Source organism: Geotrypetes seraphini, chromosome 9 (genome assembly GCF_902459505.1).
Source record: "Geotrypetes seraphini chromosome 9, aGeoSer1.1, whole genome shotgun sequence".
NCBI lineage: Eukaryota > Metazoa > Chordata > Amphibia > Gymnophiona > Dermophiidae > Geotrypetes > Geotrypetes seraphini.
The window spans coordinates 189,150,125-189,173,325 of NC_047092.1; the positions used below are offsets into that span (position 1 = coordinate 189,150,125).

A 23,201-nucleotide genomic window follows, 5' to 3' on the forward strand; every position below is an offset into this window, starting at 1 on the left:
CATGGACAATAAAATAAAAGATGGTCTAAAGTTCCAACTTCAATTTTACAATGCCAGCATCTATTAGACTTAGAGCAATCTAATTTTTGTAATCTAGTAGGGGTCCAGAATGCTCTATGCAACAAGAAGAACCATGTTTGCCTAATAGATGCCGACATCGTACCTTTAATTCTCCAAGACCAAATACGTGGCCATTGAGATGCATTAATCTGATGCTTTCCATATATGTTTTTAACATAATGTTCACCGCCTAGAAGGCTGATTTTGCAGTTTATAAAATTTTTAAATAAACTTGATACTTGATTAGTAGTAGATTTGGATGTTTCTGTGGCCTCACATTTTTCATCATAAACGTGGTTAGAGCAGGGGTGTCAAAGTCCCTCCTCGAGGGCCGCAGTCCAGTCGGGTTTTTAGGATTTCCCCAGTGAATATGCATGAGCTCTATTAGCATACAATGAAAGCAGTGCATGCAAATAGATCTCATGCATATTCATTGGGAAAATCCTGAAAACCCGACTGGACTTCGGCCCTCGAGGAGGGAATTTGACACCCCTGGGTTCAAGTGTCTTTTGGGCCTGAGTCATCCCCTCTATGGTTCACTAGCCCACTCAATAGGCTACTTAAGACTCCTGTAGAGACAGGTATGTACTTTATCATTCAGAGTTTTGTGTGGTGGGAGGAGATCTGTGACAACTGGGGGGAGCTTGGGGGGGCCATTACTTAATCCCTCCAGTGGCACTTCGACAGGTCTAGCTCAGAACATCTTAAGTTCTGTCTAGGACGCCCTGTAAAAGGTTCGATTGTCACCGCAAAACGTCCAAGTCTAACCTGCCTCTAACACGCCCCTTTCCGAGTTGGACATTTTGGAGGATCAACTTCAAAATGTTTTAAGTTCTTGTTTTGATTATCGGCACTTGGACGTTGTGCAGAGAGAAATATCCACATGCTGATTTCTGGATGTTTTTGTGTTTTGAAAATGCCCCTTTGGTGGTGGTTGTTTTGTAATTCACCTTGGCCTTAAGATGCAATATGGAGGAAGAAGTACTAGACCTTCAGAATCACAAAAGTCTTTATTTGTACATATGATGTCCCAGGGATTTTTTTTGTCCCCCCCAAATAAATTTTTATTATGTTTGGATCAATAATACAAAAAGAATAAGTACAATGATAACCAGCAGTAGAACAGGCAATAGAAAGCTATTTACATTGGTTCTTCACAAAGGCTTAAAACATTATGAACAAAACCCAGAAAATTCAAACCTCTTCGCTCCTCCCCTGAGAGCTCTGGAATTCAAGAGAACACTACGGGCTCTATGAGACAACACATCCCAAACAGGGGACCAAATTTCCATAATCTAGATGAACTTTGATTAGCATCCAAATATTCCAGTTTTAACAACGTAAACATTTTGTTTCTAATGTGAGAGTAGGAGTTTCAGGTTGTCTCCAGTGCAAAAGAAGGGGAGAGTGTGGTACAGTGGTTAAAGTTACAGCCTCAGCACCTTGGGAAAGTCATTTAATCCCCCCCATTGCCCCAGGTACATTAGATAGATTGTGACAGGGAAAATGCTTGAATAAATTCATGTAAACCATTCTGAGCTCTCCTGGGAGAATGGCATAGAAAAATGAATGAATAAATAAAAAGAATACATTTCCTAGCTAATAAAGAAACCTTGTGCAACAATACAGCAGGACATCTGTGTTCAAAGGGGTAATATCCCAGGGATTAAAAGCCGATGCTAGTCAGACAGAGGCTGTGTTGGGGGCAATGAAACCAATCTGGCAGGAGAGGAAACATTGCTTGCCCAATGGGGAAGGTTGTGGCTTTTATTGCCATTGACAGTCTTTGCATGGCAAAATGTGGCCAGGCCGGACATCGTTTTTGAATCCCTGGGACAAAGAAAGACTTTTATTGTGATTCTAAGGTGTGCTACTTGAATTGGTTCTAGTAGACCACTTGCTTTGCTGTTTTCTTACTTTAGATGGAATATAAATAAACTATTGCGGTACTTAATATGAAAAATTTTACTTTTCCTTTGCACACTGCCTTGTATCTCTGTTAAGATTTACTAAACTCGAATGTTTCCAGGAGTCTCTGATCAATGTTGGAGATGTGGCTCACATGTGGGGTCCTTTTTACATATCTGGTGGGACTGTGGGGTTCTCAATCCCTTTTGGAAGGCGGTGATTGGTACTGTATCTGAGTGTCTGGGTGAATGTGTTGTATTTTCCCCTTTGAGTTGCCTTTTAGGATTATATAATATTAGGGAGCATACCTGGCAAACTACGTTTCTTCGTTGGGGGTTGGCGGCTGCGAAATGCCTCATTGCCAACCATTGGAAAAATACAGAGGCCCCCTCTTATACCACATGGGTTAACCGATTGTTATCTTTGGGGAGGATGGAGATAGCCTTGGCTAAGAGACGCCACACCTATATCACTTATTTTCACACTTGGAGTAAGTTGGAAGACCTGCTGGATACACTCTAGGGGATCTCCTTGTATTGGATGTTCTGTTGTCTGCTAAGTGAATGGGGAAGGGGGGGGGGACTATGGGGTAATTTGGGACGGGGAACATGGGCTTGAGGTGGGGTGGGGATGGAGAAGATTAGATGTGGTTGGATGGTATTGTTTTTGATTTTGGGTTGTGGTATTCTTGCTTTTACTACTGCCTTACCTGTATTGTACTTGTATCTGATGTTACTTGTTTCTTGCGGTTTGCTACTATTGTACGATATATTGAAAACTTTTCAATAAAAATTTATATATAAAAAAAAAGATTTACTAAACTCATTCAAAATCATCAGTGGCTCACAATAAAATGATCACATAAAGTCCTAGAAACATGATGGCAGATAAGGCCAAATGGCCCATCTAGTCTGCTCATCCACAGTAACCATTATCTCTCTCTCTCTCAAGAGATCCCACGTGCCCATCCCAGGCTTTCAGACAGTCTCTGTCTCCACCTCTTCCGGGAGACTATTCCATGCATCTACCACCCTTTTTGTAAAAAAGTATTTCCTTAGATTACTCTGGAGCCTATCGCCTCTTAACTTCAACCTAAGCCCTCTCATTGCAGAGTTTCCTTTCAAATGAAAGAGACTCGACTCATGCGCACTTACATTACGTAGGTATTTAAACGTCTCTATCATATAGAAACATAGAGCTTGACGGCAGAAAAGGGCCAACGGCCCAACAAGTCTGCCCACTCAAGAACCCTCCCTCCCTCGAGAATCCATCTATTAAGCATTCCTCTTAAGTGACCCCCACCAGTCTGTCCCATCGTCCCTTGAAGTCAAGCGTGTTACTGGCCTCGACTACCTGTCGTGGAAGACCATTCCATCAACGGCCCAACAAGTCTGCCCACTCAAGAACCCTCCCTCCCTCGAGAATCCATCTATTAAGCATCCCTCCCTCCCTTGAGAATCCATTTATTAAGCATTCCTCTTAAGCGACCCCCACCAGTCTGTCCCATTGTCCCTTGAAGTCAAGCGTGTTACTGGCCTCGACTATCTGTTGTGGAAGACCATTCCCCTCTCCAGCCTTTCCTCTCAAAGCATACAGATTGAGATCTTTAAGTCTGTCCCCATACACCTTATGATGAAGACCAAATACCATTTTAGTAGCCTTCCTCTGGACCGACTCCATCCTTTTTATATCTTTTTGAAGGTGTGGCCTCCAGGATTGTACACAATATTCTAAATGAGGTCTCACCAAAGTCTTATACAGGGACATCAATACCTCAGTTTTTCTACTAGCCATACCTCTCCCTATGCAACATAGCATCCTTCTAGCTTTCGCCATCACCTTTTCAAACTATTTGGCCACCTTAAGATCATCGCATACAATCACACCCAAGTCCCATTCTTCTGTTGTACACATAAGTTCTTCACCCCTAAACTGTACCATTTCCTCTGGTTTTTGCAGCCTAAATGCATGACCTTGCATTTCTTAGCATTAAATTTAGTTGCCAAATTTCAGACCATTCTTCAAGCTTCGCCAGGTCTTTCTTCATGTTATTCACACCAATTCTGTTCTCTACTTAGGTCTAGGAAGGATTTCAAGTTATCTCCCTTTCTGTTGGCAGGTGAACCCCCAGCTTTTTCCCTCTGGCTTTCTTTTCCTCCCTGCCTTTTCCATCTTCAGGCACACACCACATACACACTACTGGTCAGAAGAATAGCTGCTCTCCTCCTCCTCATCTTTGCTGGTGTGGATTCTGCACTGAATTCTCCTGGAATAGCACAAATGCCCTTTTGCGCACGGCTCTGCTCCTTCTTTGATAAACAACATTAATGTAGCAGCTTGTGAGCTCTGTTTTGATACTGCTGTTCTTTTTGCAATGTTCTACAGGTGTCTGGTGTCACTGCTCTTGCCTGTGGAATGATCTCTGTGGGCTCATGTAATGGGGATGTTACATCAACCATCCTTCAAACCATCATGGAAAAATCTGAACAGGAGCTAAAAGACACTTATGCCAGGTGGCTTCCCCTTGGGCTTGGCCTGAACCATTTGGGTAAGTGAGGCATAAGGTTGTATGCAACTAAATGGGAGTTCAACATAGAGCTGTGCTCTGCCAAGGGATAGTGGAAGGATTGGTTCGTTCCTGTCTGCTTCGCAGATTATTAGACCTCTCTGTGAAGATGGTACTCCCCATGCTGGGTGCCTGTGATGGTTTGGCCTTTGTTGGATGTTGACATTTTAATTTTTTGCACACTGATGGCATTGTGATTTTTCATTTGTAGGGAAAGGGGAAGCCATTGAAGCCATACTAGCTGCTTTGGAGGTTGTATCTGAACCCTTTCGTAGTTTTGCCAACACTTTGGTGGATATTTGTGCATATGCAGGTATGTTTGCTTGTAATATCTCCAGTGCCACCTGGGCCCTTTTGTTTTCATAAGGTGGGGAGAGTAGGCAGTGAGAGGGAATAGGGCCGAGCTTGAGGAAAGCAATGGGGCAGACCTTGTAATGTGTATGTGGAGAGGGTGAAGTCACAGTGAGAACAGGGAGAGTTGTGTGAGGGATACGGGAGGCAGGTCGAGTCTGGATACAGATGTGTGGGCAAAGTAGACTGGTTTGGGGAGAGGATAGATGATCAGGGATGGGGAGGTCTGGTGCATGAAGAGAAGGAGATGGAAAGGTGAGGGTAGGTTTCTGGATGTCTGCAGGGAGAAGAGTACAGAATATCTGTAAACTCCAAAAGTGAAGAGATCACAGCTCTACTGGGTCAGACCAGTGATCTGTCTAGCCCAGTTTCCTCCACGGTGACCAATCCAGGTCACAAGTATGAGTAAATGGCAGCAACCCAAATAGTACCGATTCCAAAGCAAGTAGTGGCTTCCCTCATGTCTGCATCCTCTGGCAACGAGTTCCAGAGCATTTCTATTCTTTGAGTGAAAAAAAAACCAAAACAATTCTATTTATAAAAGAAGGAAAAAGTCCTGAGAGAAAATACTCATCAAACTATTTGAAAAGATAAGCTCTTTAATGCTGAAGATGATTATGAAGAATTAGGTAGGCTGATTTAAAATTTGTACCTTATTGCTGAAGAGATTGGTAGAGATCCTCAACGTGAAGTACAGTGTTCCCTCGTGAATTCGCGGTTGCGAATCACAGACTCACAAATTCACAGTATTCTCCAACCACCTCTTCCTGTACTAAATTCAGGCTACACCAATCAGAAGCTGCGTGTCAAAGCAGCTCCTGATTGGTGTAGCCTGACTTTAGCAACAGGAAGAAGCGGTTGGAGCATACAGCGAGTGATTTTGCACCCAGCTCCAGCTGCTTTCCTGCCTCGGCGCCCCAGCTGCTCTCTCCTGCCTATAAAAACCATATTTGTGGTTTTTCAAAATTCGTGGGGGGTTCCTGGAATGGAACCCCCACAAATTTTTGGGGGAGTACAGTACTCTTCTGATATTTCGCGGGGGTTCCGTTGTAGGAACCCCTGTGAATCCTGAAAAACTGCGAAAACAGTTTAACTGCTTTTCCATCACAATCCAGAGCATGTACAAAAACCAGCAATACTGAGTTCACCAATGGAAGAGCGTCCATGGGTTATATCGAATCACGGCTGCTCCAAATTGTTGAGAGCTAGGCAGAGGGGTGTAAGCAGAGAAACGGATACCTTTCTTAGTGATTTGGGAATGAAGGAATGCTAAACACGGTCATTTTCGTTGGGGAGACTGGAGAGGGCAGCGGGAGAGGCAGGAGAGAGCAGTCTGAGCGCTGACGAATGAAGGAAATCACTCGCTGTATGCTCCGACCGCCTCTTCCTGCACTAAAGTTGAGCCTTACCAATCAGGAGCTGCGTGCCAAAGCAGGAAGAGGTGGTCGGAGCATACAGCGAGTGATTTCCTTCACTCGCCAGCGCTCCGACTGCTTTCCTCAGCTGTCCTCTCCTGGTCAGCAGTTCACAGTCGGAAAATAATGCGAATGACCGGGACCGCTGACCGCGAATGACCGGGGGAACACTGTACTGTAACTACTTCCCCTTTTGCAACAGTGTAACCTTCCTCTATAATGTGTTGTAACTTTTTCCTCCATTGTAACAGTGTAACCTTCATATTCCCTTCAATCCTACCCTACCACATGATGTAACCTTTTTCCCATGATGTTGCATGGGCCTTTTGTTTTGTAAATCGCCTTGAACCTGTACTGGAGAAGTGTGATTAAGAAATCCTGATTAGATTAGATCACTTCAGGTATGATAAAGGAAAACTTAACTACTAGTGATTTTGAAAATTGAACCCTTTTTTAGTCGAGGAGGTTTTCCTTTTTAAATCGGTGATTTGATTTTGTTTTACGCAGCCATTGTGTCTTTTGGACACTGGTGCTATCTACTGGTTCAGTGGAGTGTTCCGAGACCTTTTTTAACTTTTATAATTTATAAAAAAAACTATTATGTATCTTGTGATCTCCTCTTTTACATTTTGGATTTATAGATGGTTTTGTATTCTTAGTATCTTTGGATATTCTCCATCCTCACGTTTTGTTTGTTCTAGAGCAGTGGTCTTAAACTCGTGGCTCGGAGGCCACATGCGGCCTGCCAGGTACTATTTTGAGGCCCTTGATATGTTTATCATAATCAAGTTTCAAGTTTATTAAAATTTTGATATACCACTTTATCATTTATTTCAAGGTGGTTATACATTTTAAAATAGGGTAGAAGCATATAATATAAATTTAACAGAACTTTAACAAAATAAACATACACAATTAGATAAAAACAATGACATACACAACTGGACAAACGGGTACGAGTGGAAAAGAGGAAAACTACAATGCTGAAAGAAAAGTAAGATATAAAGGTATAAACAAAAGAGTGGGGTTAAAAACAATTAAGTCCAATAGAAGTGAACTTGTAGAAGATAAAAAGTTTCATATGGTTTTTGGGAGGGTTAATAAATATCCTTAAAAGGACATTTACACTTGAAAAGTAAAATAAGTTTCTTGATCATATGTCTCTTTAGCTATAAATTACAATATTATTATTAAGACTGAGCCAAAAGGAAAGATTTATAAATATAAAGAGTTTTACCTCATGCAAAATTGTAACATAGTAGATGACGGCAGATAAAGACCCGAATGGTCCATCCAGTCTGCCCAACCTGATTCAATTTAAATTTTTTTTAAAATTTTTTTTTCTTAGCTATTTTTGGGCAAGAATCCAAAGCTCTACCCGGTATAGTGCTTGGGTTCCAACTGCCAAAATCTCCGTTAAAACCTACTCCAGTCCATCTACACCCTCCCTCCCAGCCACTGAAGCCCTCCCTAGCCCTTCCCCCACCAAACGGCCATACACAGTCACAGACCGTGCAAGTCTGCCCAGTAACTGGCCTAGTTCAATATTTAATATTATTTTCTGATTCTAAATCTTCTGTGTTCATCCCACGCTTCTTTGAACTCAGTCACAGTTTTACTCTCCACCACCTCTCTCGGGAGCGCATTCCAGGCATCCACTAACCTCTCCGTAAAGTAGAATTTCCTAACATTGCCCCTGAATCTACCACCCCTCAACCTCAAATTATGTCCTCTGGTTTTACCATTTTCCTTTCTCTGGAAAAGATTTTGTTCTACATTAATACCCTTCAAGTATTTGAACGTCTGAATCATATCTCCCCTGTCTCTCCTTTCCTCTAGGGTATACATATTCAGGGCTTCCAGTCTCTCCTCATACGTCTTCTGCCGCAAGCCTCCTATCATTTTCGTCGCCCTCCTCTAGACCGCCTCAAGTCTTCTTACATCTTTCGCCAGATTCGGTCTCAAAACTGAACACAATACTCCAAGTGGGGCCTCACCAATGACCTGTACAGGGGCGTCAACACCTTCTTCCTTCTACTGACTACGCCTCTCTTTATACAGCCCAGCATCCTTCTGGCAGCAGCCACTGCCTTGTCACACTGTTTTTTCACCTTTAGATCTTCGGACACTATCACCCCAAGGTCCCTCTCCCCGTCCGTGCATATCAGCTTCTCTCCTCCCAGCATATACGGTTCCTTCCTATTATTAATCCCCAAATGCATTACTCTGCATTTCTTTGCATTGAATTTTAGTTGCCAGGCATTAGACCATTCCTCTAACTTTTGCAGATCCTTTTTCATATTTTCCACTCTCTCTTCGGTGTCTACTCTGTTACAAATCTTGGTATCATCTGCAAAAAGGCACACTTTTCCTTCTATCCCTTCAGCAATGTCACTTACATACATATTGAACAGGATTGGCCCCAGCACCGAACCCTGAGGGACTCCACTAGTCACCTTTCCTTCCTCCGAGCGACTTCCATTAACCACCACCCTCTGGCGTCTGTCCGACAGCCAGTTTCTGACCCAGTTCACCACTTTGGGTCCTAACTTCAGCCCTTCAAGTTTGTTCAACAGTCTCCTATGAGGAACTGTATCAAAGGCTTTGCTGAAATCCAAGTAAATTACATCTAGCATATGTCCTCGATCCAGCTCTCTGGTCACCCAATCAAAAAATTCAATCAGGTTCGTTTGGCACGATTTACCTTTTGTAAAGCCATGTTGCCTCGGATCCTGTAACCCATTAGATTCAAGGAAGTACACTATCCTTTCTTTCAGGAACACTTCCATTATTTTTCCAACAACTGAAGTGAGGCTCACCGGCCTGTAGTTTCCTGCTTCATCCCTGTGACCACTTTTATGAATAGGGACCACATCCGCTCTCCTCCAATCCCCAGGAATCACTCCGGTCTCCAGAGATTTGTTGAACAGAAATTGTCATTTCTTTACTAAGAACATAAGAATAGCCTTACTGGGTCAGACCAATAGTCCATCATGCCCAGTAGCCTTTTCTCACGGTGGCCAATCCAGAGTACTAGCACCTGACCAAAACCCAAGGAGTAGCAATATTCCATGCTACCGATCCAGGGCAAGCAGTGGCTTCCCTCATGTCTTTCTCAATAACAGACTATGGACTTTTCCTGCAGGAACTTGTCCAAACCTTTCTTAAAACCAGCTACGCTATCTGTTCTTACCACAACCTCTGGCAACGCATTCCAGAGCTTAACTATTCTCTGAGTGAAAAAAAATTTCCTCCTATTGGTTTTAAAAGTATTTCCCTGTAACTTCATCAAGTGTCCCCTAGTCTTTGTAATTTTGACAGAGTGAAAAATCGATCCACTTGTACCCGTTCTGCTCCACTCAGGATTTTGTAGACTTAACTATTTTTTCTGAGGCCCTCCAAGCACCTACAAATCCAAAATGAGGCCCTGCAAAGGGTTTGAGTTTGAGACCACTGTTCTAGAGGGAGAAGAGAACAGTGGGACAGGCTGGATTTTAGGACGGTTTGAGGCAGGGTCCATGATTGCAGCAGGATGCATCTAAGTAGCTGTGGAAAAACCAGATGTAAGGGAAGACAGGGTGAGGCTGGCTGTGGATGCTGGTAAGAAGGTGGATTTAAATAGGGTGAATGAGGAGGGAGCGAGGCATGATGTATACAGGAATAATGCTTTGAGTGTTGGGTTCTCTCTCCCTTGTGTCGGTGTCACCTTCCTTGTGCAGGGTCTGGTAATGTATTAAAGGTCCAGCAGCTTCTTCACATCTGCAGCCAACACTTTGACTCGAAAGACAAGGAAGAAGACAAAGAGAAGAAAGATAAAAAGGACAAAGACAAGAAAGAGAGTTCGGCAGACATGGGGGCTCACCAGGTATGGAGAGGAATGGCATGGGGAGAAGAAAGGTGTAGCAAAGACAGTGAGACTTGCGGGAGTGGGGTGGGGGAGGTGTCACTAGGTATAGTGAGTGTAGGTTGGGGGTTAATGATAATAATATATTTTTGTATACTGCTATACCAAAAGTTCAAAGTAGTTCACAACAAAGGAAAAATACATACAATCAGTGAATATAAAATACATAATAGCAATCGATCAAAGAATAGAAACATAGAAAGATGACGGCAGATAAGGGCTACAGCCCATCAAGTCTGCCCATACCATTGACCCCCTTTTAAGTCTACTGGCCCCCTTAACTCTACTGACCTGTTCTATTAAGTCTATATCCTAGCGACCCTATTCATTGGTATGACTCTCGCAGTGATCCCACATAGGTATCCCATTTATTCTTGAAGTCTGGGATACTGTGGGCCTCGATCACCTGTACTGGAAGCTTGTTCCAATTCTCTATCACTCATTCCGTGAAGAAGTACTTCCTGACGTCTCCACGAAACTTCCCTCCCCTGAGTTTGAGCGGATGTCCTCTTGTGTTCGAGGGTCCTTTGAGAAGAAAGATATCATCTTCCACCTCGACCCGTCTCGTGATGTACTTAAATGTCTCAATCATGTCTCCCCTCTCCCTACGCTCCTCGAGAGTATAGAGCTGCAATTTGTTCAGTCTCTCTTCGTACGAGAGACCCTTTAGCCCCGAGACCATCCTGGTGGCCATCCGCTGTACCGACTCAATACATCAGGTAAAAGCATGGAAAGTTAAACAATGCCCACAATTAAGATGTAAGCAGTTACTAGGTATAGAGAAGGAAGTGAGGAGTGCAGGTGAAATGAATGTTCTATTGATTGCACCATTGATTACGGTAGTTTCCCGGAGAGAGCACACAACAGCAATGCTCAGAAAGTTTCACTGGCTGCCAGCTAAATTTAGAATTGAATTTAAGGCGTTAGGTTTTATATGTCGAGGCTCTTATTGTTTTGAAACATCTCCTGTCCTTGTATTACCCCAATCTTGTATGAAGATTTGAAGCTGTCATTGGTGGAATATAACAGGGTACGAGAATGTATTTCTTCTTTATGGTGGAATAATCTTCCAGGATCTTTGCGGATTTGTGTCAAAAGATAGTTTTAAAAGATTACCGAAAACATGTTTATTTGTGCAACAATTTTAATTATGAGTTTATATGCATTGCTTCTCCATAGTGAAATAATCTTCTAAGACAGTGTCTCTCAAACTTTTTAGCTCCAACACACTAAACGGAGGAAATGCTTTTCGCAGCACTTTATAATTGAAATTATAAAATTGCAAAACCAACAAAAAATTAAATTTGAGAGTCCTTAATTTAAAGTTCTTTAAGCTATATATGGGTAATTTAACAATGGTGAAACTAAGGTAGATAGAATAGAATTGCTAAACAATGCAATGGATGTGCTTGTTTTTGAGCGCAAATTAGCTAAAAATGTGGCTCAATAGTCGATAAGCAGACATGCATTTCATAATCCACCATCTGCAGTCGTTCTCTTTTTCAATTTAATTTCTGTTGGAGCTGAAAATCCAAGTTCACAAAGATAAGAAGATTCAAACAGTAACAAATCCTTGATTGCTTTATTGCTCAAGTTAGGATAACTACTACTTAAAAATAAAAATAAAATTGCTTGTGATTAGTTTTCAAGGACCAATCATGTCAAAGAATGATGCTTGTCTGGGTGATTGTATCCTTACGCACACATATGCTCATAACATTGACAGACTCTTGTGTATGCAACGTATATGTCATTTATTCTAGTGTATACTTATGAAGGGAATTTTTAAAAATAAAGTCAAATTCTGGAATCTCCTGTGGGGCACAACACTGTGCTGTGGCACACAGAGATACAGAATGACACTTTGATGATTTCTCGCAGGTAGCCACAGGAACGGGGGGAAACATTGATGGGTAGCTGCGGGTACTGGGATGAGGCTTTTCACTGTTTCATGGAGTGGTGAATGGTCTTGTCCCCGCAGTAAAGGATTGCCGTGAGTTGCCTCCTTTCCTCCCTATCGCAGGACCAGCAGCCCCCCTTCCTCTTTCCCAATCGCGGCTACCGGCAAAAAAAAAAAACCAGAACAAAACTTGTGACTCCCCCGTTGGCCCCTTTGCACCTCCCTGGGAAGGCCTACCAGCTTCTTAGAAATTCATAGGGCGAAGAGGCAACGTCGCATGCAGGGCTGCTTTGGAACCTTCTTCCAGTTTCACCAGAAGTTACATCAGAAGGGACTTGGCGGGTAGAAGGTTCCGAAGACGACGATGTTGCCTTTTTGCTCTACGAATGCTTTTAAGAGGCTGGTATGCCCGCCTTGGGAGGCACAAAGGAGCTGATGGAGGAGATTTTGGTTTGGGGGATTTGGGGGGGGGGTTGTCTGTAGCTGCGATTGGGAGGGAGGGGGGTTATTGAAACATAGAAACATGATGGCAGATAAAGGCCAAATGGGAGGGAGGAAGGTTGGTTGCTGGTCTCGCGAGGGGGGGCTGCTGCTGCACTTGTGAAGGAGAGAGGGGGTTGCTTGGGCTACTGGAGAGCTGAAAGGAAGGGAGACAGTTGCTGGATCTGATCTTGGGATTGGGGGGAAAAGGGAAACGTACTGAGCCCATGCGGTGGGTGGAGTGGAGCTGGAGGGAAGGGTGAGGTACCCACACCTCGGCACTGAAGGGAGGAGATAGAGATGTTATACCCATGGGAAGGGGGCTAGAGGGAAGGGAGAGAGGTGCATGACTTGCAGGGAGGAAGAGAGAAGGAAAGAGAAAAGCTGAAGCAGGAGGATCAAAGAAGAGTGAATGAAATATTGAACATAGTGGAGGGAGGGAGGAAAGAAAGAGAGAGTGTGAGACACATTGGTGTAAGAGAGGGGAGAAGCTGGACACAGAGAGATATACAAAAAGAGGGGAGATGGTCGGCATGGATGGGAGCATAGGAACAGGGACAAAAATGCTGCATGGAAGTGGTATATGGACACAGAGACATGGAGGAGAGTAAAAATGCAGAAGGAAGATGCTGGACCGGCATAGAGACGTGAAACTGTATGGAGGGGGGTCATAGAATGGTGAGATGATGAAGACAGGGAGATGGGCACAGGGTAAATACTAGAAAGGGACTTGTAGGAGACATAGAGAAGGGAGATGCTTTAGATGGGGAACAATAGTGAGTTAAAAAGAAGACAGAGACCAACATGATTTGAAGAATAAAATGATGAGACAATAAAAGGTAGAAAAAAAAATTGTATTTTCTATTGTGTGATTAGAATATATCAGATTTGAAATATGTATCCTGCTAGAACTGGTGTTACACATAACGGGGGACTGCAAAGCCTAAGCTGTGCTTCTTTAGCTTCCAGTGCTCCCTGACCAGGGGGCAATTGCACTAGTTGCACTCCACTAATACTATTCCTGTCATATGTGAATGCGGTATTCTGTTAGCATGACTTTGTAGCATTCTTTAATAATTTGGCTTATTCAGTTTTCTCGATAGTGGAGAGGAGATGTGGGTTTTGTTGATCCTTACTCTGTATTTGTGTTTATAAAATAACAATTGTACAGAATATTGTTTTTTTAAAAATAGACTTTTGAATCTTTAAGATTTTATTCCCACTCTCAGCTGTTGGACTGGCCATGGACTCTTGGGGAGGGGAGGGGAGGGGGGGATGGGAGGGGAACTGATTATATTGTTGAAAATGTTATTTCCTGAATGGTACTACTGTTTGTATTTGCTTCTTACTGCTGGAATAATAAAAATCATTTAAACATAAAATAAGTTCAGTATAAAATCATAACTATTAAAGGCTTGTCCGGATGGGATCAGATGGTTTGTGAGGATGGGATGGAGATGAAGACCGATCTTGCGGAGACGGGGACAAATTTTTCCCCGTGTCATTCTCTAGTTTAAGAGACACTGTTATAACAGTTTGGCAGTTGTGTGTGCCAAAAGATAGTTTAAAAATTACTGAAAACACATTTGTTTGTGCAAGCATTTTATGTATGAGTTGTTTTATTTATTTTTTTGTGGAAACTAAATATATTAATTTATTTGTCGAAGTTTTGTTTTGTATTATAATTGAACTGTGTATGTAATGATATAATCTATAATAATAAAACGCTTAGTGTGCATGAGCACTTGAAACTCCGTACTATGCACAGTAGAATAGAAGGAGCCTGCGGTGGTTTACCCTTCGCTCTCCCTCGGCAACGCTGCAAGTCTGGATCCAAAGCGGTTCGAGCCCAGAGCCAATGGTGATCACCATGGCAGAGACTTCCCTCTCCCGCCCTCTCTCTCTGCCAAAAAAACCCCGGGCGAGACCAAAAGAAAAAATAAAAACAATCACTGGAACGTAGGGGGAAAGGGTTGCTTCCGGTTGCGGCAGGGAAGGGCGGGGCTTCTCCCTCCCCCCCCAAGCAACAACAAAAACTCCCGATGCCCGCAGCTGTAAACCCCCCCAAAGTAAACTCCCCTGGAGCAAGGGGGAAGAGGGAGATCACTCCCAACTGTCCGAGGATCTAAGCGAAAGGCCAAGAGAGTAAAAAATTCTGAGACCTTGCACAAGAAGACCACTGCAACCATGAATGTGAGCTGGGGGGGCAGGGAGCGATTTTGCTTTGGTTTGGGGGAAGGGGGTATGCTGGGGGAGCAGTGAGCGATTTTTCTTTGGTTTGGAGTAAGGGGGTGTGCTGGGGGAGGGGAGGGCAGGGAATGATCTTACTTTGCTTTGGGGAGAGACATAAGAAAGACGGGGGCAGGGAGAGACACAGAAAGAAAGGAAGATGGGGCAGGAGAGAGACATGAAAGAAAGACAGACCGGGGGCAGATAGAGAGAAAGAAAAAGAAACATCTATTCTAGCACCCGTTAATGTAACGGGCTTAAACACTAGTCTAACATAAATTAATGAAGGGGGAGTGGGAGCATGCTTCTGGGAACAATTATGTAAGGGGTTTGTGAAAGGCAATTGTACAGGTCATTTTGTTAAGGAAGGGTAGAGGAAAGAATAGATGGGAATGAGAGAGGGCTACAGTGGTGGTGGTGGTAGGTGTTATCCATTGAGCACTGTTGAGGATTAGGGATGCATGGTGAGTGCGTCTTATCCCTGATTGGAGGTCAGAATGTCTTTTGAAGATGTTCTTCTTAGGATACATTAGAACAATTTTGTTTTTATTAGTCATGCATCATTTTTGTATTCATTGCAGATGCATGACCAGGAAATGGTAGGGAGGGGTGGGTGGATTGGGGCGGAAATTCCTCTTGCCCCTTTCCTGTGTTCTCTTCCTAAGCTCCTGCTGTTTTGCCCTATCTTACAATTCTCTCTCAACCTTTTTTTTTTTTTTTTTTTTGCACAGGGTGTGGCTGTTCTGGGGATTGCACTCATTGCAATGGGCGAGGACATTGGAGCAGAAATGGCTCTGCGTACTTTTGGCCATTTGGTAAGCCAGATAGTGTCTGGGTATTACTGGATCCAACCTGATGTACCGTATTTTCACGCAAATAACGCGCACCCGTATAAAACGCGCACATGGGTATAGCGCGCAGAAATCACGATGATATGTACAAAAACTTTGGTATACCGCGCTCACGGGTATACCGCGCATGCTGCCCGACGCTCCTTTCGCCCGCCCTGACTTTCCGTGCGCTGTCCCGACTCTCCGTTCACCCCCCCTGACTTCCGTGCACTGTCCCCCCTTGAAGGTCTGTCCCCATCCTGAAAGCCTGATGTCCCCCCGACGTCCGATACATCCCTCCCCCCGAAGGACCGCCGACTCCCCAACAATATCGGGCCAGGAGGGAGCCCAAATCCTCCTGGCCACGGCGACCCCCTAACCCCACCCCGCACTACATTACGGGCAGGAGGGATCCCAGGCCCTCCTGCCCTCGACGCAAACCCCCCTCCCCCCAACGACCGCCCCCCCCAAGAACCTCCGACCGCCCCCCCAGCCGACCCGCGACCCCCCTGGCGACCCCCACGACCCCCCCACCCCCCTTCCCCGTACCTTTGGTAGTTGGGCCAGAAGGGAGCCCAAACCCTCCTGGCCACGGCGACCCCCTAACCCCACCCCGCACTACATTACGGGCAGGAGGGATCCCAGGCCCTCCTGCCCTCGACGCAAACCCCCCTCCCCCCCAACGACCGCCCCCCCCAAGAACCTCCGACCGCCCCCCCAGCCGACCCACGACCCCCCTGGCGACCCCCCACGACCCCCCCACCCCCCTTCCCCGTACCTTTGGTAGTTGGCTGGACAGACGGGAGCCAAACCCGCCTGTCCGGCAGGCAGCCAACGAAGGAATGAGGCCGGATTGGCCCATCCATCCTAAAGCTCCGCCTACTGGTGGGGCCTAAGGCGCGTGGGCCAATCAGAATAGGCCCTGGAGCCTTAGGTCCCACCTGGGGGCGCGGCCTGAGGCACATGGTCGGGTTGGGCCCATGTGCCTCAGGCCGCGCCCCCAGGTGGGACCTAAGGCTCCAGGGCCTATTCTGATTGGCCCACGCGCCTTAGGCCCCACCAGTAGGCGGAGCTTTAGGATGGATGGGCCAATCCGGCCTCATTCCTTCGTTGGCTGCCTGCCGGACAGGCGGGTTTGGCTCCCGTCTGCCGGCCAACTACCAAAGGTACGGGGAAGGGGGGTGGGGGGGTCGCCAGGGGGGTCACGGGTCGGCTGGGGGGGCGGTCGGAGGTTCTTGGGGGGGGCGGTCGTTGGGGGGGAGGGGGGTTTGCGTCGAGGGCAGGAGGGCCTGGGATCCCTCCTGCCCGTAATGTAGTGCGGGGTGGGGTTAGGGGGTCGCCGTGGCCAGGAGGGTTTGGGCTCCCTTCTGGCCCGATATTGTCGGGAAGTCGGCGGTCCTTCGGGGTGGGGGTGCGAGTGGTCCTGCCGGGGGGGGGGGATGTATCGGACGTCGGGGAGTCGGCCGAGCAAGAGGGCTTGGGCTCCCTCTTGCTCCGATCGTGGATGCGGGTGCAGGTGGGAGCGCGTGCGAGCGGTCGTTCGGGGTGGGGGTGCGAGCGGTCCTGCTGGGGGGGTGAATCGGGCGTCGGGCGGGGTGGGAACTATGTTTTAAAACTTTTGTATACCGCGCTCATGCATATAACGCGCGAGGGGTATGCGCGGTAGGTAAAAACGCGTATAACGCGTGCGTTATATGCGTGAAAATACGGTAATTATTGTGCTCTTTGAGAGGAGCAGTGTGAAGCTCTCATTTGTGCTTGGCAGTTGAGGTGGAGAGCTTTTTCTCGCAGGACATTGGAGTGTGTCATCTGAGAGAGCCCAGCACTTAGTAGAAGCCTTCCATGCACGAGTGCCATCCTGCCTGATGTGAGCATGCAGGTCCTGGGATGGCCACTATTGGAAACAGGCTACTGGGCTTGATGGCAACTATAATAATAATAATAATAACTTTATTTTTCTATACCGCCATAGTCAGGCGACTTCTAGGCGGTTTACATTGTAAGAGGGCTGGACATTCAGCGAATAACAAAAGGTCTTAATACAAAACAATAAGTCTACATACAATACAATACAGTACAATACAGTGAGTCTAAATACAATACAATATAATAAGACCAGATGCAATACCATGCAATGTGTCTAATACAATATAATAGTCTAATGGGAAACTAACATGCTAATTGGAGTTCTATGGGTAATGAATACCTGAATACTTTAGAGCTTACATATGAGTAGGAGTTCTATGAGTAGAAGATATCTGAATAGATGAGGAACTTCTTGAGAGGAAGAAAAAGGCGTTTAAGGGGAGGGGAATCCTAGTGAGGGAGGGTCCTAGTGAGGAAGGGGACAGTTTTAGTCGACGAATTTAGCGAATATGGCGGTTTTGATTGATTTACGGAAGGCACTGTAAGACAGATTGGGTTCGTTTATGTAGTTTTTCAGCCAAACTTGCTGTCTGCTTGCTTGGAACTTAAAGGTTCTGTCCAGGAATGATTTGTATCTGCAGCCTGTAATCTTTGGGTATGCAAAGAAGTTTTTGTTTCTGGTTGCTCGTGCGGGGTTGTGCAGGATGAAGTGAGTTTGCAGGTATGAAGGTGCTAGTCCCCAGGCTTGCCTGAAACAGGTGCATGCAAATTTGAATAGTATTCGTGCTTCTATTGGAAGCCAATGCAGTTTTTTATAGTAGGGGCTGATGTGATCGTTTTTTCTTAGTCCGAAAATTAGGCGAACGGCAGTGTTTTGTATTAATCTCAGTTTTTTTATTGTTTTTTTGTGGGATGCCCAGGTAGATGATGTTGCAGTAGTCAAGAATGGATAGGATCAGTGCCTGTACCAGCAACCTGAATGACGTTGGGTCAAAGTATTTTTTTATGGTCCTTAGTTTCCATAGCGTGTAAAAAACATTTTTTCACTAGTGAGTTTGTGTGGTCAGTCATAGTTAGATGAGTGTCTAGGGTGATACCGAGTATTTTTATGTTTTTGGAAATTGGGTATTCGTGATTGTTTATTTTTATCGATGTTCTCGTGATTTTGTCATTAGGACTAGCCAGAAAGACTTTTGTTTTCTCTGCGTTTAGTTTTAGTTTGAAATTAGTGGTCCATTTGTCAATTTCGGTCATTATGTTTAAGAGGTTGTCTACAATTTCTTTTGTGATGTCATTTATGGGGATTAGAATGGATATGTCGTCTGCGTAAATGTAGTGTATTAAGTTGAGTTTTTGTAAGGAGGCAATGTAGATATTGAAAAGGGTGGGCGATAGGGGGGAACCTTGAGGTACGCCTGAAGGGTTTTTCCATGGTTTGGAGTAGTTTTCGTTGCTGATTACTTGGTAGGATCTGTTTATTAGGAATTCTTGGAACCATTTTCTTTGCCTTTCCAGAGATTCCCATTACTTCAAGGCACAGCAGCATGATTTCATGGTCTACCAAGTCGAACGCGCTGCTGAGGTCTAATTGTAGGATCAGTGCGCTTTTGCCCTTGCTAAAGAGATCATAAAGGTGATTCAGTAAGGAGGCTAAGCCAGCAGATTAACCATCCTCCCTAACTGTATCCCCCACCCTAACTTCCTGTTTGTCTTGTCTGTTTAGATTGGAAGCTCTTTCGAGCAGGGACCATCTCCTTCGTGACTCTTTACATCACTGTGTACATTTGGCAGTGCTCTGAAAAGAATTAATTATAGTAGTAGAGTAAGTAAATAAATAAATTTCTACTCTGACATTGCTGAAGAGATACACTTCCTTGGCTAATGTTAGGGTAGAGTTTCTTTTGAGGGATGGTTCATTTGAAGTCTTCTGTACTGGAGATCTTGAAACTTCTGCAGGATGGTTTAGATAGGGGTCTGGCCTTAGTCTCTGTCTAAAGTGCAGATCACGGCACTGATGTGTTTTCAGGACTTGATGCGAGGCAAGACCTTGGCTTTGCATCAGGATGTCTTCAGGTTTCTTAGAAGCATCAAGCTTATTTGGCCTTCTTGCTGGCTGTTGATTTCATCTTGGGATTGAATCGTCCTATCAGCCTTGATCTCTTCTAGTCCTTAGCCAGGAATACAGTTAAAGAAGTCATCTTGAAAACTGTGTTTCTGGTCGCTATTTCATTGGCAAGAAAGATCTCGATTACAGGTATTATCATGCAGAAAATCCTTCCTGGTATTTCCAAAGAAAAGGCGGTGCTTTGTTCCAGTATCCTCATTCTTCCCTAAGGTGGTATCAGCCTTCCATGTTAATCAAGCTATTGTGTTGCTGGTTTGTGGTAGGGGAGAGTTAGGGAGCAAAGGAGTTTTACCATTTAGATTGGTTCATCTTGCTCAGTAGTCAAATGTGAAGTGAGGTGGCATCCAAAGTGACTTTGCTGGATGCATAAAGGAAGTAATTGTGTCATATACATCCTTGAAGGGCAGCTGGTGTTGGATTTCCTGAAAGCTCATTCTACCAGGGGCCAGATGACTTCATGGGCAGAAAGCACTGTCTACAGCAGGGTTGTCAAAGTTCCTCCTCGAGGGCTGCAATCCAGTTGGGTTTTTAGGATTTCCCAGTGAATATTCATGAGGTCTATTAGCATACAATGAAAGCAACGCATGCAAATAGATCTCATGCATATTCGTTGGAGAAATCCTGAAAACCTGACTGGATTGCGGCCCTTGAGGAGGGACTTTGATACCCCTGGTCTAAAGCCTCCACTGGATATTTGCAAGGCTGTTGTATTGTCCTTTTAGCTTTCCTTGGTGAAGCGCTATCAAGTAGATCTTCAGACTCCTTGAAATTCAACCTTTGGAGTGTAAGTCTCGTCAGTGGGACTTTTGGGGACCTACCCTTGAAGGTCATTGCTCTGCATTTTGCTTCAGTCTGGCCTAGTCTGAAGAGGTGCAAAAGAAGTCTTAACTGCTAATTCTGTTACATCCCTCCAGACTGGTCCAGAACCCAGCCATGTTTAGGGGAATGTCTCTTCTTTAGTTTTGAGGGTGTAGACTTCTAGGCTGTAAGTTGAATTAAAATAAAATGGTACAGAAAGCAGCTCAGTTCCTGTTTACCCAGGCGATACAATGGGAATGTGGAGCTTTCAGAGGGAGTGCCTGGTTTGCTGCTGTAAAGAAATATTGATTCTCTGGGGGACTACACAAGACAGTTATAGGCTCATTCAGAGTTTGGAGTGCATAACCCAGCAGTCTGGGGGAACTAAAGGAAAGAAAACTAGTAGATGAGACCTAATTTCTCCTTCAAAGCTAAGGAGTGGTATGTAAGAAAAACTCACATGTATATTTTACTTCTGACATAGAGAGAGCATTAACAATTCTTGGGCTGATCTAATGACCTTTATGAGGTATATAGCTTCCACATCTCTCTCTCATAAGCTTACATTTTTAATATATGCAATATGAGATCGGTCCCTCCTCTTTCTGATGTGATTGGAGGACACATCAGCTAGATTATTTTAATCCCTTTCTCTTTTCTTTTTTGTGTCAGCTGCGGTATGGAGAGCCTACCCTGAGGAGAGCTGTCCCACTTGCTCTGGCTCTCATATCTGTCTCAAATCCACGCCTTAACATCTTGGATACACTCAGCAAATTTTCTCATGATGCTGATCCTGAGGTCTCTTATAACTCCATCTTTGCGATGGGCATGGTGGGCAGTGGTAAGACTTTCTCTAGTATTCGATGTAAAATATAGTACATGCAGTTTCTTTAGCAACTCTCCAGACCGGCCCAGTTCACTGATGGATAATAGCTCATCATGACCAGCAGGTGTAGCCTGAGACGAAAACCTTTTGGCTGTAATACACGTAGCTGCGCTTCCAAGCAGGTGTGGTAAGCTGTTGCCAGTCTTCCCTGGGTTAGTGTAGGGCTGTTGTTTGGTAGCCTTCTTGTCCCTGTCTGGCTCCATCCAACCTCAGGGGTGTCACACATGACGGATCATGAATTGAGTCCCTCCCCCCATTTCCTCTACCTCCCCAAAATTTTGTAGAGGTGCCTCAGCTGTAAGCCTTGCCACCATTACCAGCAAAACATATGGCTTAGAGAGCCAGTGGAGTTTGTTCTGAGAAAAAAAAATCCTGAGGCAATGCTGGTCTGAAAGGAAGCCTTCAATTGACTGTAATTGATTTTTATTGTTAACCGGCACTCTTTCCTTAGCTAGGTCGTGTATTGCACCAAGAGCACTTTTAAAGGTAAAAAGTGCTCATTGTGCTCCAGTTGTGAGGTCGATGTTGCCGGCCTGTGCTCATATTGTGCCGGTCGTTGCGAAGGGGAGTCCTCGGCTTTGGGTGCTGGCATCCAGGGATCCCCTTCAGCCGCCGACGGTCAGGGAAATAGGGTTTCCCTTACTGCTGAACCTCCTGGCTTGCCTGCTTTAGCAGCTGGGGTGGTTCAGGCCTCTTGGCTGCTACAGGTCTCAGGGGGCTGTTTTTCTCGGCAGGCTTTGCTCCATTTTGTCTGCAGCCTCAAGTGACCTTCCCCCTGTGTTGGAGAGACAGGGGCAGGTTTCTGTTGGGTCCACTGCTTTGGCAGTGAGTCCCATTGGGCCGCCAGGGGGTTTTCCCCCTTATTTGTTTTAGCCTTTTGCAAGGCTTATCTTCAGGCAACTTGGGGGCCGTGGATATGAAAACCCAATGGAAAATTCAATCCTGGGGACATGACGTGTGTCTTACATTTGTCTGTTTGACTTGATATACCTACTTTCAAAAATTGTTAAAACAATTGTTGAGCCACGATACTTTCTAAATCCCTGGGTGAGGGGAGCAGAAAGAAGCCTGGCATAGCTGTACTGCTCCGCTCCTGGAAAACATTAAACTGTCCATGCCTCACATACTGTGCTGATAGCTCAGCACTGTCGTTCTGGTGCTTTTGGGTCGTCTTGTGCCATGAGTCTTTTTTTTTATTTAATTTCTTTATTCATTTTATATTTTACTTCAAGTGCACAGAAAATATCAACAATTGAAATAATACATCACTTGAAATTCTACAACTTCTCTCGAAAATAGGATTTAACCCCACCCCCCATCAAATTACTATTAAATAATAAATATAACATAATAAAATACCTTATATCATTCCCATCATATCTTATCATGAAATTCAAAAAACCCACCCCCCACCCCAATATCAACATTTATGTTAAGTAGGGAAAAATGATAATTATTCATTACAGTAATTTATTAATGGCCCCCCACACGTCCTTAAATTTATTAAAATATCCTTTTTGAACCGCTAACGCTCTTTCCATTTTATACAGGTGGCACACTGAATCCCACCAAAAACTATAATTCAATTTTTTACAATCTTTCCAATTATATGTTATTTGTTGGATGGCAACTCCTGTCAAAATCATTAAGTTTGATATTAGAAGATATTTGGCTTGGGGGGGGGGGGGCATGGTTTGGCAGCACACAAGATGGCAGTGTGATTGTGGAGCTCCTCAAACCCAGGTGACACGCTGAGAATTTGTAAAGTACGTCGCGGCTTTTTTGATGCTAAAGCATACTGAAAATATTGTGGAGTATGGCGGCCTTGCGGCAGGTGAAATTAGATACTGCCTTCGCTGCAGGAGGATCGGCAAAGCAGCTGA

At 44.7% G+C, this 23,201-nt stretch overlaps 1 protein-coding gene across 1 annotated transcript in view; it reads left to right on the top strand.

Moving 5' to 3' along the window:
- The window catches only part of PSMD2 (proteasome 26S subunit, non-ATPase 2), a 77,064-nt gene that overhangs the window by 35,665 nt on the left and 18,198 nt on the right, over nucleotides 1-23,201 (top strand). The window contains exons 13-17 of the mRNA XM_033959602.1: nucleotides 4,354-4,516; nucleotides 4,746-4,847; nucleotides 10,020-10,165; nucleotides 15,545-15,628; nucleotides 21,105-21,273. Coding sequence (XP_033815493.1) covers nucleotides 4,354-4,516; nucleotides 4,746-4,847; nucleotides 10,020-10,165; nucleotides 15,545-15,628; nucleotides 21,105-21,273 — 664 coding nt within the window. The remainder of the gene's footprint in view (nucleotides 1-4,353; nucleotides 4,517-4,745; nucleotides 4,848-10,019; nucleotides 10,166-15,544; nucleotides 15,629-21,104; nucleotides 21,274-23,201) is intronic.